Source organism: Acartia tonsa, chromosome 10, assembly GCF_053477335.1.
Source record: "Acartia tonsa isolate MP-2025a chromosome 10, ASM5347733v1, whole genome shotgun sequence".
NCBI lineage: Eukaryota > Metazoa > Arthropoda > Copepoda > Calanoida > Acartiidae > Acartia > Acartia tonsa.
The window spans coordinates 28,101,714-28,116,053 of NC_137269.1; the positions used below are offsets into that span (position 1 = coordinate 28,101,714).

The following is a 14,340-nucleotide window of genomic DNA, read 5'->3' on the forward strand; positions in this document are numbered from 1 at the left end:
GTGTTTTTAGGTACTTAATGAGATCTTATTCGAACTAGGAGCAATATTTTTCAAAACGAATTTCAGATTCGTAATCAGCATTTCAATGCGGTCATTTTGATATGCAACATGCCTGTGTTTGAAGGAATTTAAATTTTTGGTTTTATAAGGGGATGGGTACTATTTATACCCCCCGCGCGCCGGCAGCCATAAGAGCCAAGTCACTTTTGAAACTTGAATATGGAATATCATACATATATATGACTTCCACAACTTATGATAACAGTAAAATCTAAAAAAAAAGGGTGAAATGGGCCCACCCTAGTAAATACCCCCCCCAAAAATTTTTTTTTAAAGAACATTTATTTTGGGGGGGGGTAATTACCCCCCCCCCCCAAAAAATGGTTTGGGGGGGTAAATACCCCCCCAAAAATCGTTGGGGGTGCCTACGGCACCCCCAAGGTAGGGGTAATTTTTTTTGGGGGGGGGTATTGTTCACAAAATTTTGGGGGTGCCAAATGGCCCATTACCCCCCCCCCCCCCCCCTTGGACGCCTATGCTCCCTGCGGGGCCTCTACCTGCTATGTCAATTCCTGCGGACTACCCTTCACCTTTTATAACCTAGTCTAAGATAACATTATTAATATCTCCCCCATATATTTTACTAATTTTAGGTGGAAATACCCCAAGGTCTGTAACTCCTATATGTGGCAATTCTGCATGGATAAATCAGAACAACCATAAAGTTACTCCAACCAACCAGAACACTCTGACTGACGTCACATGGACCAACACAATTGCCCCTAGTGAGGTCACTTGGACCAATCAGAATATCTGTAGCGAGTCGGAGAGAACCAATCAGAAATCACTGAGCGAGGATGCAACAACGAATCAGGGCTTTCATTATGGATCTGCATTGACCAATCAGGGACTTCATAGCAACTCTGAACCCGCGCTTTCAGCCATTTTAACTTCTAATCATTGATGTGTAGGAAGTTAAAATAAAATTCTCATTAACAAAAAAAAGTTTAAGTATAATCTTAAGGGAAATATCTCAAATTTAAAGTCTAAATATTTGTAAGATGTAAAACGATGTTTAAAGTGCCCGGTGAAAAAATCTATTAAAAGCTTTAAGACTGTAATCAAAATGAGTGCCAAAAGAGAAAGGATAAGTGCCATTTACAAATAATGTAGTTAATCAACTCTAAATTTATAATTGTAAACAAATCTTCTTTAATAATTCCATATGAATTTTAACATTTTAGATACAATACATTCTGAGTCAAAAAAATTCTTCAATTATCATAATATCTATGTAATATGTATATAGTTTAGTTAAATAGAAACCCTTTTAGTACAAGTCAAATGTTAAAATCTAAAATAATTGCTGTATCCATCGCATACTCACTTATTGCTCTAAAGATTGTAAATACGTTTTTTTTTGTCTGAAGTAAATTGTAGTTAAAAAGTTTAAAAACCTTTTTAATCCCTTAAAAATGCAAAATTCAGTTTTATTTTTCCAAATAGGTTCTTATTTTAAAATAGGATAAGCATTTTTAACTTTTAATTGAACTTAAAATCAACATTATTTCTTGCTCTATATTTAATACTTTGCTTAAATATGTAAATCAAAGAAAAAAATCAATATTAAATTTGCATTTGTTTCATAATTTCATTTTACTCATAAATATACAGATTTATTAATGAAACATAAAAACAAAATATAAAATAATTATTTTTGCCTAATAAAAAAATTATTCAAATTTTAATGAAAACGAATATATTTTCACCTAATTAAATATTTGTTTACAATTAACATAAAATCATTATCAAACAAATTTATGACATTGTAAAAATTAACTAACTAATCATGAACGAAAAGTGAAGAAGTAAAACTTCTAAAGAATTGAATAATAACAGAAAATTTATTGAATCTAGTGCAGTGCACGGTTTAATGTTCCTGTTAATGATTATATCCCAAACTCTTTGAACCTTAACGGTTGTACAGGAAAAGCTTTGCTGGAGAAATTTGTTTCTAGCCATCCTTTTGTCGGTTAAAGTTTTATGTAAGCATAATTTATACAGTCCACCGTCTGTTCCTAAGCAGTTTTATCCTCCTCCATGGATTTTTGGAGATAACCGTTGCCAGGAATATTTACCGTGCGCTGGATCTAGTTTATCAAATGCTTTGTGAAGTTCAAAGATACACAAATTATAAAGTTTTATAGACAAACAACATATATACAATAAAAGTTTTATCGACTGAATATTAAGAAAAATTCTTATAGGGTGTCAAATCAGAATTTTTATTTATGAGTTTTAGATATTTAAGCTCTGCCTTAGGTAAAACAAATTAAACATGATAAAGTAAACAACACTTCATCTGTCGTTCAGGATTATTTCTTTCGTGTTTAAAAATACATTTCTTGAATTAAATAAATTTCATTGTAAATTAACATTCAGTTGTATATATTTTTTAGAAACCCCAGAAATGTGTAATTATAAAACCCTTTCTTTTGTGATAAAATTATGATCTGTAATTAATGTGTAATTAGCTATTAGTCATTAAATTATGTTACATTATCTAATTTAACTTTACTAGAGAAGTTACTCTATAACTAAGATAAATATTCATACGTGTGTCCGTCAAAGTCGGCCTTGATGGATGGGACTATGGACGATAGTTTGTGGTTAATGATAGAAAGAAAACATTTGTACACTTATTAGATAGAAAAAAATTTTATTTAAACTTATTGGATAGAAGAAAAAAATTGGTTATATATACTTATTGGTTGAAAAGGTTATACACTAATACATTAAACTAGCCATTCATAAATTAACCTAGACCTTCAAAAGTCAACGAATGACAGAATGTGTGAAAAGATTTGATTCAAAATACCTTTCTTCCCTGGAAAGTGACTGAGACTCCTTAAAAGCAAACAGATTTAAATATTCTAGACTTGCACATTTGCACACAGTTATTGCCTTTCTATAAATAATTTGCTGCCATTCTCTGTATTAATATGTTTTTCCTTCTTAGATCATTTATAGTATCTTATTTTTCTTTAATTTTCAAAATTGTTGAGGATAACGCCGTTTTAATTAAATTCTCTATTGTTGATAGGCGGGTTCTTACAATTTTTTGAAGAAAAAACATTAAGTAATTTTAAATAATAATTGTTTGAAGAAATATAAGCCACTAAAAACTATGTGCGAATCACATAAGACATTGTAAATTCACAAAACCTTTCAAGCAAATAAATATTTTTTTGAATTCTTTTTACCCTATACTTGTTAATGTAATAGGTTATTTTCATTCCATGTGATTGTTGGAACTGGAAACTGTTCAGGTAAGTTTTTTGTTGTTCCATGGTATGTTTAAGGAAATTTGGTCTGAGATTTCTATTTCTCCTAACAAAAGAATTACTGTTTTATTAAAAAGGAACCTTTTCTAAAATTAGTGTCCGTCCGTACCTAAGTAACCGCCAGCTCTTTTCATTAATTTGGAAATGTAGAATTTCCTATTTTTGTAGTAATGATTCATAAGAAATAAGGTACAATGTTATAAGCAAAGCATCTCTATAAACTAATCCTCAAAATGTAAATTTTGAAACAGAATCCTCTATTTAAGTAGTTTTTCGAAACCATTTTACTTACAGAGCTCCGCATTTATGATGTTGCCAGCTTTGTTTATTTTAAATTAAATTCTTTTTTTTTTCTTTTATCCCATCTTTAGACGAAGAGAATTAAAATAACAATAAACTAATCATTATGTAAACTATAGTAATATCAAGACATTGTTTGGGAGAAACAATCAATAACAAAAATCACAGCCGAGAAATTTTTTTTGTTCCCTCGAGCAGTTTTCTTGAACTCTTTCTAATGACGTAAATATTTAAGGCACTTTTCACCTTTTACAAAGGTTTTCTTACAAAGAAGTAAATTAGATTTTCTTAAAAATAAAAAGTTAAAGTATTTAACTAAAGACTCATAATATCAACAAGATATAAAAAGGCATTAGATTTAACCCTTGATAACCCCCTTCTAGACCTTTAGCTGAGCTTCTATTATGGGGCTAAACAATGGAGACATATAAGGAACCTGAAATCGACTTGAACACCTGTATTTCATATTGTTTTAGGCTCTGTCAAGTTTATTTACATCCTGTGCCTGTCAAGATGTATATATTCAATAAAATCCAACTCTCTGTTATGTGTAATATCTCATATTAAAAAAAAAACAGAGTTGGGGGGACGTTGAACCCGATTGTTACGGATTAAGACAGGTTTTGACAGCCTTTTATTGCAAATCACAGCCACTCACAACACTATTTGAACAACCTAAAGCATCGCCGAAAGACATAAATTGCTGCTTTGAGAAAGTTAAAAATGTGGATCCGATTCGCCCTGCAGCCAATCCTTAAAAAAAAATTGCGGCAGCGACTGGATTTAAACTATTCTTTTTTTTTAATCTTAAATGTATAAACATAGGAACAGAAACACATATGTAGCAAAATATGTACATATTTGACGTCAGTAAATATAAAGAAGATGAAAAACGTATTTCTCCAATGTTTATTTTAGTTGAATTGATTTTTTGACGATTCATTTTTACGTGCAGAGTTGAAAAGGATCTTTTAGCCAATAGGAGAAGGGCTAGTTGAAAATATTTGCACTAACGCGACTTTATTTCAGTATTAGATTATAAAAAAAATGTTATTGAATAAATATAAATGTAATAATCTAAACTTAGATTTAACTCTTTGTAATTTACAGCCAAGATATTTCTCTTAATTCTTTTTGTAAATATCAAATATTTGACATAAAAGTTGAAGAAACAATTTTTAGTTTAACAATTTTGAGAGATATAGACTAACAAGCACGGAATTAATCCAATAATATATGGCCATGTAATATTAGATATTTACCTATCTATTTATTGATATTACAATTTACAATTCATTCCGTAACAGTGAAGCTTCCTAAAGTGGCAGAAAAGGTTTTAATTATTAATGGGAAGTGTACTTATGTACCCTTCTGAGAGGAAACTAAAATTAAAAGTGGAGGGTCGACTTTCCTCTCCTCCCTGCCCTTAGAGCCCCTAGAGGCCTATAATGGCTTAGTCGCTAATAATTTGAATTATTTATATATCTATCTTAATGTCTATTTACCTATCTGTTAATCTATTTTATATCTATCTATTATTGATATCGTCTTAACAGGTAGAGACTTGTAATAATGATGATATGTTATGGAAAAAACACTTGTTAGAAATCATTACCCCATACAGTTATTTTCTTATTTTATAGTAAAGACCTCTTCATACAATGTTAGCAGCAGCTACGCCCCTACAGGCCTCAACGGCATTTGTTTGAGAAAGGTGGAGTGGTCAACCTTTTAGGTATTTTTTTTAGGGGGGGGGGTGGCTTTTTATATCATTCTCATGGCGATTTATCCTGGTAGGGTAACGGTACCTTCTTCCAAAGAAGGACAAACTATTTATATAAGATGCATGCAAGAGACTTAAAATGGGTTAAAATTTAAGCTGAAGACCGCCAATGGTTAACATAATTATTTAGTTTAGATTTTATAAATTAAGAAACTTCTAACTAATGAATTTTAATTGAGTTATTGTAAAAGAGGGTTCCAAATAGGTTAGAGGGATAATAACTTCTTACCGCAAATTCTATTACCAAAAAGATTATTCATCTTATATACACTTCATATACATTATCAATATTGATCAAATTAAGGTTTAAATATATCCCATTCAAAATGTTTTCTTAAAATTAATTTTAGATATTACTAGGATTTTCTCGATTTTATATTACAAAGAAAATAATTTGCTAATGAGTCACTGAAGGTAAAGTAACAGTAACCTGCTTTCTAAAAATTAATTTAAGAGTCATTTAAGGTAGATTCAGCAATTTAATTCAACTTGAAGTAGCCAAAAATAGTAACTTATTATCTGAGTAAACTTGGGGTAAAAATATGTTTAAAATGTAACAGAATTAGAATTTTGTTTCTTTTTATTTGCCTGTTGGAAGCTCAAAACATTCAAAGTTCCTACCCTTCAGGGTCTGTGATAACCTAACATAACCTAACCTAAACTAAAGGAAGACTTAAAAATTCACTGTCAAAAGTGTTTTAAATTAATTTATATACAAAAAAATAAAATTAAAATAAATCCTTGCTTTGGTAGAAAGTAATATTTTGACATGACAATCAGTTGGACAAAATATTTTATTTTGTGAATCGTTATTTGCATCCCTGCGGGTACGACCTTCACAAATGTTAAAGATATATTCAGCATAAGTTCACAATTAGTTCAACAGAGGTTACAAGTGATTCAATATCAGAAAAAATATCCATAACTTCTTGCAATCATATTTCTTTGTTGGTAAATAGCTATACATCATAAAAGAGATAGTTATGCCTACACATTTTTTGGTCGAGTATTTAATTGTAATAAATGAAAATAATTATCTATTTGTAACAGAAGAACTATAAATTTTATAATATATAGAATGTATTTTAATATAAGTTTTCTTAAAGGTTAAGGTTTGTAAATTTCAGGTTGTTTTTTTTGATAGACAATGAATACCACTTTTGGGATAGTGGTGCTTTGCTTCATAGCAATCACTCAGTCACACCCGTGGACTAACCAGGTAGATAGATAGATAGACAGATAATAGACAGACAAATAATTGATTGCCTATGTTAAATCATGAATTATATATAACAAAGTACAAACAGCTGGCTAAGACAAATAAAAATAGATTATTAGATTAAAAATATTATGGATAATTAAAGAGTAAAATATTATTAATATATAAAAACTTTGTTACTCATTGCTATCCTATAACTTACTTTGTCTGTCCGCACGTTATAAGAATTTTTTAAAAATTTAATGGGATGAGAAATTTTCTGGTGCACTTCTGGTGAAACCCTGTGCACGCCAATGTTTGCTTTATATCATTCATACGCTTGTGCTCAGAGATTTGGTTTGATGCCTTCACCCCCTCCTCCAAAATTGTAATTTATTTGATCTTTTGAAGGACAAAGAAGAGGTTGGAAGAATTGTGAATGGACAAGAAGTCAAGCCGGGAGAAAGAGCTTATCAAGTAAGTTAGATCAAGGCTCGGCAGCCAAAGAATTGATTGTCTATTTAGGAACAGGTTTATACATACAGCTAAATTTTAAACTTACACGCGCACGAGGCAAGGCTACCAAGCCATGAATGAGATACATAGATAGAGAGATAAAAAGATAGAATTATAGATCCCATAATATAAAGTAGTAAGGTTTTTTGTCTGAAGACTAAGATTTCGATAACTGAACTTAAGTTTTCGAATGGAGGGAAGCTTCACGTAGGTTCTACAGTGGTTTTAGGCTATATTTTATTCATACTTAAGTTTATGGATGGTTTTAGGATATTTTTCAATCTTTAAAAACAGTTCCTACAGGCTACAGGAGTATCCATAGTAGATACACAACTGATATGTTCCATCTGTAATCAACAACTAAATTAAATGAGTTATTTAAGCAAACAAAATTTAGCATAAATGGATATTTAAATCCCAAGGTATTAAATGATCGAGCGATGGTACTTTCAGCTTATCTATTTTCAATTTTGTGAGGGCTACACTTTATAGTAAAAATGACCTTTTTTTATGGCCACCGCCCCACCAAAAAAATATTGTTTTAGATTTATATTGGTTGTTGGCTATACCTAATTCCTGGATTTGTAAATATTTTCATTTTATAAGTTTAAGTGAAAAATAATTTTAGGTTTCTGTTCAAATCAACTTTGGTGATAGGTAATTATATTTTGATTCTAAACATATTTTTTTATAATACTAAATAACAGTTTAAAGAATAGTATATGAATCTTAACCCTTTACGGCCTGATCAAATGTGAAAAACAAACAAAAAAATCTTTATAATAAGGGGGGAGTGGGTATTTGATGCTCGACTAGGCACTTTAATGGAAACCCCATCCATTTATTTTCTTGTAATAAGCTTAGTGTTATTCTTTTTTACTAGTTATAAACCTTCCCAAGACACCGTAATGGAGAATCATATCGGTCAAGCGGTTAGCAAGATCCTTCGGTGCATAGAGATAGTCCTACATTCAGACATCCTGTGACTTTTATATACGGATTATATGGAATATATAAAAAATAAATAATTCTTGTATAGATTGTTAGATTCTTCCAAGTCTACCCATTTCTGTGGTGGAGCACGTCTGTCTGACCGTTGGGTCATTACAGGTCATTATTAGTAGCGAGGCTACTCTATTACTGATAGGGTTTGTGTGTCTGTTCTTTTGTTCATAATGCTACTCTAAAAGTTGACTGTAGTGTACAGTGTACATAGAAGAGAAGGCAAGTGTCAGTACATTAGCCAATACTAGGATTATATTTTCTTCTTTCTCTCTCTTCTATATCACACTTCTCAGTCTCTCTATCTCTTTATCTTTCTCACTCTTCCACTTTCTGACCTTCATATTTTTCTCAATCTTTCTCTTGTTTATATTCGTTTACTTTCTGTCTAAAATGTTAGTCTTGTTGTGTTTAATGAATTTAAAAAAACAGGATTTAATATTCAAATATGGTTAACTTTTATGTTTTATATTTTAAATTCTAAGACATATCATTAATTTTATTTTTCCATTTAGCTGCTCACTGCATGAAAGGACAACAGGTAAAATTATGTCTTATTTTATTGAAAACTTTTTTCTTTTTTACTCTGAAATCGTTATGGGGTTGGGAGGGGGGGGGGCATTGAACTCCTTTGATTTATCCATAATCGGAAATTGTTTATCAAAATGTCTAGCCATAAGTACTCTCAGATATTAGGGAAAGAGCATTTTATGCCATCCCCCTCCCCCGCGGTTTTAATTCAATAATTAATAGTTGTTTTTTTTCGGCTCATTGTTTTAGAAAACTTAAGTCTTACCACAATTATACTGTGCAATAATTAAACTATTTTTTATTTAGGCCAAGAATCTGAAGGTTGTGAGTGGAACTATTGATATTACTGATTCTACCAGTCTTAAAAATAGGTATACTATATCATTTTATTAATATACATATATATATATAAAAATAATATACTCTAATAATCCGTTGATACGTCTATTCTTTGGTTTTAACTTCCTTGTTATTTGACGATTGTTAAAATTATTTTCACATTTTGATTAACATCTCTCATATTAAAATCTTTTGATTATAAAAGTTGTAATGAAATTATGACACTATAATTTCATTCATTTTGTGTTAGCTCAAAAATCTTCAAATTAATTTTATGCTTTCAAAAATAGTAAGGTAGTTAATGTAAGACATTGGAATATTCTTACGGAAAGAGTTGAAATAAATTTAATTTTTTTTACCAGACATAAAAATATTTTAATATATAGATGATCCTTTTGTTTGTTTTTCCATTTATAAGTTCTAATGAAGGTATTAAAAATCATCCCAGGTTTTAAAATTTAGAGTGATAAGGATTGTCAAGCCCGAGTATAATGATATTAACAAGGTATTGTTTTTAAATAACCTCATATAGTAATAGCGGCTACGCTCATAGAGGCATATATGTTTACTTTAACTAGGGGTGAGTTTAAGTCGGCCCTCCGTTAAAACAAAATTTTTTTTTTAAATGAGGGTGAGTCATTATTTCTAGGGTTGATTTTTCCTCGGAAGGTGGTGGTACCCTCTTCCCAAAAACTATGAGATCTACACATCAAATGGGAACATTATCGGTTATGCGGCTAGCTAGATCCTTCGGTACAAAAACACAGACAAACAAACATAGATCTTGTTACTTTTATATATGGATAATGACAACAGGTTTTTTGCATTTGAACAAAAATCAAAATAATTATAAAAAATATTAACAATTCATAGATTTTTTTTTCAAAGTGTGAGTAAGCTATTTATGCTTAACTTAGTTCCAACCAAGTAGTATTAAAAACCCTGAGAAAAGATTATCAGCGGACATAATAATTAATATGCTATGTTTTTTCTTCTAGAAAAATGATTTTGCCCTTTTGGAATTAGACTTGGACAGTCCGGATAATAGAAACAGGTATTGAAAGAATACAGTAATGAAAGGGTATAATATTAAAGCGTAGCAACTTTATTACACTGATACTTTGGTAAATAAATTTATACAGATACTTTCAACAAAGTATTATTTGATCTCTATAATATTACTTTAGGTCAAATATACCATATTAAAGTTCATATCTACAGCAGTTCTCTATTAAATTATTTAAGGTCAAATATGCCATATTAAAGTGTATATCTACAGCATTAGCCATGCTAACCACCTATATCTAGTAGCATAGCTATTCTATGATGGTATATGGTAATTCCGTGCGTATGTATGCTCCAACTCAGTGCTATTTAGGGACATGAATGTCTTTGTTTAATTTGTATCCATATGTTTGAAATTGAATTGATATTATATTATTAGAGTAACAAACCATGTATCAAAGAATGTTACACTATGCCCCGCTGATTTTGACCCTGAGGTAAAAATTTTGAATACAACTTTCTCTTTTTAGATTTTTAAGATTAAGCCCTTAAATCTTTAAAATATGTCTTGGAACAGTATTTCATGTATATTTAAGCAATGTTCTAACAAGTTTATTAAGTTCTGACAACCTACAAGTGTTATTGTTCGTTTATCCTACCGTCTGATTTTAGAGCTTGTCATCCTTGTTTAACTGTATGTCATAATGCCTAATACCGCAATTATCAATCCAACTAAAATTTACCCAATACAGACATATTGGGGGATAAGACAATAATCAAATAATTGATGTACTTTCATAAAATTATCAAAATATATAAATTAAAAACTTGACACTTCTAGTTTGAATCAGAAAGTTAAGATTTTTCAAAAGATACCAAAGTTTTAAATTAAACGAATGAGAAAAGAACTCTGAGGCAAAAAATAATTTCAGTCCAATGTGTCCCTCACATATTCATATTTTTCTGCAAGGATTTCTAAGCTTTTTAGGAGGTAAAGTGGGGTGAAAAATCTGAATGGAGGGTTTTTCAATTTTTTTTAACCCCTAACCCCTACCCCCCCCTCCTTAAACATCCTTGTATTTGACTAACCAGTTATGTATCTATCTATGAAGGGTATGGATTGTACTGTATCAGGATGGGGTCATCTTAAATCTAGGGGAAGTTCTGTTCCTTCACTGCTCAGGTTTAATATAATAATTTCTTGCACATTTACTGAATATGCCTTACAATTTTCTTCATTTTTATTTTAATAAAAAATTGATATTTGTTGGGTCGTGTTTTCATTTGTCTTTTTGTCTGTCTTTCTATCTGTCTTTCTGTCTATCCTTCTGTCTCTCTCTCATTCTGTCTGTCCTTCTGTCATCCTGTAATGTTAGACTGTGGCCGTACTTTATATTATCATTAGTGCAACTAATTTGCTTTCCTTTTCATTCCCATCACTTCACACATTCCATGACTTCTTTTGTTTTACACTCCTCTTTCCTTCCCCTCCCCTTCACTAACCCATTAACATATATTACCATAGCGTAGCTACTCAATAACTATAGTAATTACGTGCGCCTGTATGTCAGTACTTAGTGGTAAGTAATATAAAATAATTCTATTTTCTAATACGTATTTAGGTGATTTATTTAAAGTTTAGAAATAAATTGACAGTATATACTTGAAATTTTATTGTAGCTTTTTAAAATTTTTTGTCTAATCTAATTACTTTATTTGCCTTTTTCACAAAGTATATCGCTCATTGATTATAGAGAAGTGTCAGTACGCGTTCTGCACAGTGAGACCTGCGCAAAAATGCTGCACAGATACCCCTGGGATCCTAAAGACAGGTATGTCAGTTACTTAAAATCTAAGAATGGCTTCATTTATCTGACTTTTAGTTTGTGTTTATTCTAGCATTTTATGTTAATTTTTCTTAATTTTGATATTTTAAAATTTCAATACTGCTTTGTCAAATCTAAATTTACAAAATAGTTTATTAAACGCCAATTAAATAAATCTTTTTTCTTCCGAAAATTTAGTTATCATTTTTTATTGTTGTAAAATAGGTATAAAACTGGGTTTTAGGTGTAACAAAAGAGAACTTTAAATGAATAGTACAACGTTCGGTGTTGACCTAAATGTGTAATTTGTGTTGTCAAATGTCAAACAGTACCTCTTGAAAGTCTTTAAGTAAACAGAAAATCCAAAAGAAATAATTAATCTTTTGGTGACTGTACCTAATCTTTACCCCCCCCCCCCCACTCACTCCTATTAATGTATTCCAAAGCATTTTAGGGGATACCGCTGATAACTCTACTGATAATCTACAAATTATTTATAGTACTATGTTGTGTGCAGGAGGAGAGGACAAGGATGCTTGCCAGGTAAACTATATTCAAAAGTGAAGCTTTTTTTGTAATTAAGGTCTATCCATAGGTCTGTCTATCTGTAATTTACAGCTCATATTGCTATATTTTTAATGTTAGAATTGTACATTTAAAGTTCATGTCGTGTCCATTTAAATGATGCTTATTTTTAACTTCTGTAAACAATTTTAGTATCATTCAAATGACTTTTAACGGTTATAAATCTATCCCAAATGAATTTCAAAAAAAACTCAATAAATGACCAGAGTTCTATTATAAATTCAGATTATACTTTTATTTTTATTATTTTAGGGTGATAGCGGTGGGCCAATGGTCTGCAAGAATGATGATGTTGAAGGTTAAAATCAAAGCTCTAAAACAGCAGCGCGTCAGCCGAGTATAAGCTTACACGCCGCTGTGCTCGGGTGCTGAGCCCTAAAATTAATAAAGTACTTCACAAAACAAGAATAATAACATCCATAAGTAGCAAAGCACAGACTAAAACAAACTTTATTTTAATTTTAAGTTAAAAAAAACTCAATATCAGCGCTCTTTCCATATAAAAGCCGAGTAAATCTAACATACCAAGTGAATCATATATTGCTTATGGGGATTCTTTTCAAATGCAGCAGACAAGAGAGATATCTGACATATGAAATTATAGAGTGGCATCATTGAAAAAATTTCAGTCCGTCTGCAAGTCTGTTTTACAGACGTATATATCTAAAGGTTGCAACCCTTCCCTTTAGGAAACCCACACATTATTGCTAAAACCCAGAAATCCACCAGATCGGTTTTTAACAGCCTAAAAATTCCAAATTGAAATTGATCCTTTAATGTTTCTTTCTCGTATTTATTCGAATCCGGTGGATAGGAACCGGTTCTCATCCATACGAAAAAACTATGTCTAGCATCGTATTTTATCCAGCTTTCTACGAATATAGAAATGTACAATCATAAGATTAAAACTAGTTTTTTTAGCCCCGAGGTGCCGATGCGAGAAATAACTATTCTCGTATTCATTCGAATCCGGTGGATAGGAACCGGTTCTCATCCATACGAAAAAACTATGTCTAGCACCGTATTATATCAAGCTTTCTACGAATATAGAAATGTACAATCATAAGATTTAAACCAGTTTTTTTAGCCGGTGCCTCCAGTGCCGATGCGAGAAATAACCATTAACAACCTCAAATGAATTCAGGTGGTGAATGTTTGATTGGAGTGGTGAGTTGGGGTGTAGGCTGTGCTACTGAGGGCATTCCTGGAGTTTATACTAACCTTAGGTAGGTAGATAGATATATAGAAAGGTGGTAAGTAGGTACTTAAAGTACATTAAATACAGTTAAACATAATAACAGATATATTGATAAACCTTACATGTAAATAAACACATTATTGTTTTAGAAAATATCTGAACTGGATCGACGAAAAGATGGATAATGAATAAGCAAATTGCTTTACAATGGATGCATCAACAACTGGATAAATGATCAATAAAGTGATAACATTCATGATTAATAGTATGACATGTTTAATTATTTTTCTTCAATATCTCGCCATCATAATAAAGCGAAAAAAAGATTTAAAATATATTTAATTTTTTTACCCCAAAGTTTTATTTTTATAAATTCTATAACATTAAGTCACAAAAGGAAATAAATGATTTTATAATCAAATGTTTTTTGATGCATTAGATTATGATATAATCAAAAAATGATTAAGGGATATTTTGTCTAATAATAGCGATGCTTTTACATAAAATTATAACTCCGTGTGTATTTGTGTGTGAGTGTATATGCTGTGTATGAGACTGTATTTAATTTATTATGGACTTTTGTACAAACATATGCTACTCATTGAGTAGCTGTACTATATATTAAACAATTACGTGAATAATCAGGGAGGTAAGGGGCAATGCGTTGTTATATTACACTAGTCCCCTAAGGGTTATAATAATGTTTTCTTATT

General features: G+C 30.6%; 2 protein-coding genes across 4 annotated transcripts in view; both read left to right on the forward strand.

The window, feature by feature from the left end:
• LOC145329776 (uncharacterized) overlaps positions 1 to 2,562 on the forward strand; it is a 167,547-nt gene extending 164,985 nt beyond the window's left edge. For both annotated transcript variants that reach the window (XM_080174164.1, XM_080174165.1), the window contains exon 9: positions 654 to 2,562. In XM_080174164.1, coding sequence (XP_080030290.1) covers positions 654 to 964 — 311 coding nt within the window. In that variant the 3' untranslated portion in view covers positions 965 to 2,562. The remainder of the gene's footprint in view (positions 1 to 653) is intronic.
• Positions 1 to 14,048, forward strand: part of LOC145329777 (trypsin-3-like) — a 179,035-nt gene extending 164,987 nt beyond the window's left edge. Inside the window, exons 2-16 of one of the 2 annotated variants that reach the window (XM_080174169.1) lie at positions 6,567 to 6,646; positions 7,037 to 7,102; positions 7,770 to 7,798; positions 8,181 to 8,251; positions 8,659 to 8,684; positions 8,981 to 9,045; positions 9,476 to 9,518; positions 10,012 to 10,067; positions 10,458 to 10,515; positions 11,131 to 11,201; positions 11,773 to 11,850; positions 12,345 to 12,387; positions 12,682 to 12,727; positions 13,574 to 13,655; positions 13,777 to 14,048. In XM_080174169.1, the coding sequence (XP_080030295.1) occupies positions 6,575 to 6,646; positions 7,037 to 7,102; positions 7,770 to 7,798; positions 8,181 to 8,251; positions 8,659 to 8,684; positions 8,981 to 9,045; positions 9,476 to 9,518; positions 10,012 to 10,067; positions 10,458 to 10,515; positions 11,131 to 11,201; positions 11,773 to 11,850; positions 12,345 to 12,387; positions 12,682 to 12,727; positions 13,574 to 13,655; positions 13,777 to 13,819 (849 nt within the window). In that variant the 5' untranslated portion in view covers positions 6,567 to 6,574 and the 3' untranslated portion in view covers positions 13,820 to 14,048. Of the gene's footprint in view, positions 1 to 6,328; positions 6,647 to 7,036; positions 7,103 to 7,769; positions 7,799 to 8,180; positions 8,252 to 8,658; positions 8,685 to 8,980; positions 9,046 to 9,475; positions 9,519 to 10,011; positions 10,068 to 10,457; positions 10,516 to 11,130; positions 11,202 to 11,772; positions 11,851 to 12,344; positions 12,388 to 12,681; positions 12,728 to 13,573; positions 13,656 to 13,776 lie in introns of those variants that run through there. The other variant, XM_080174167.1, reaches the window with a different exon arrangement.
• Positions 14,049 to 14,340: the final 292 nt, after the last annotated feature.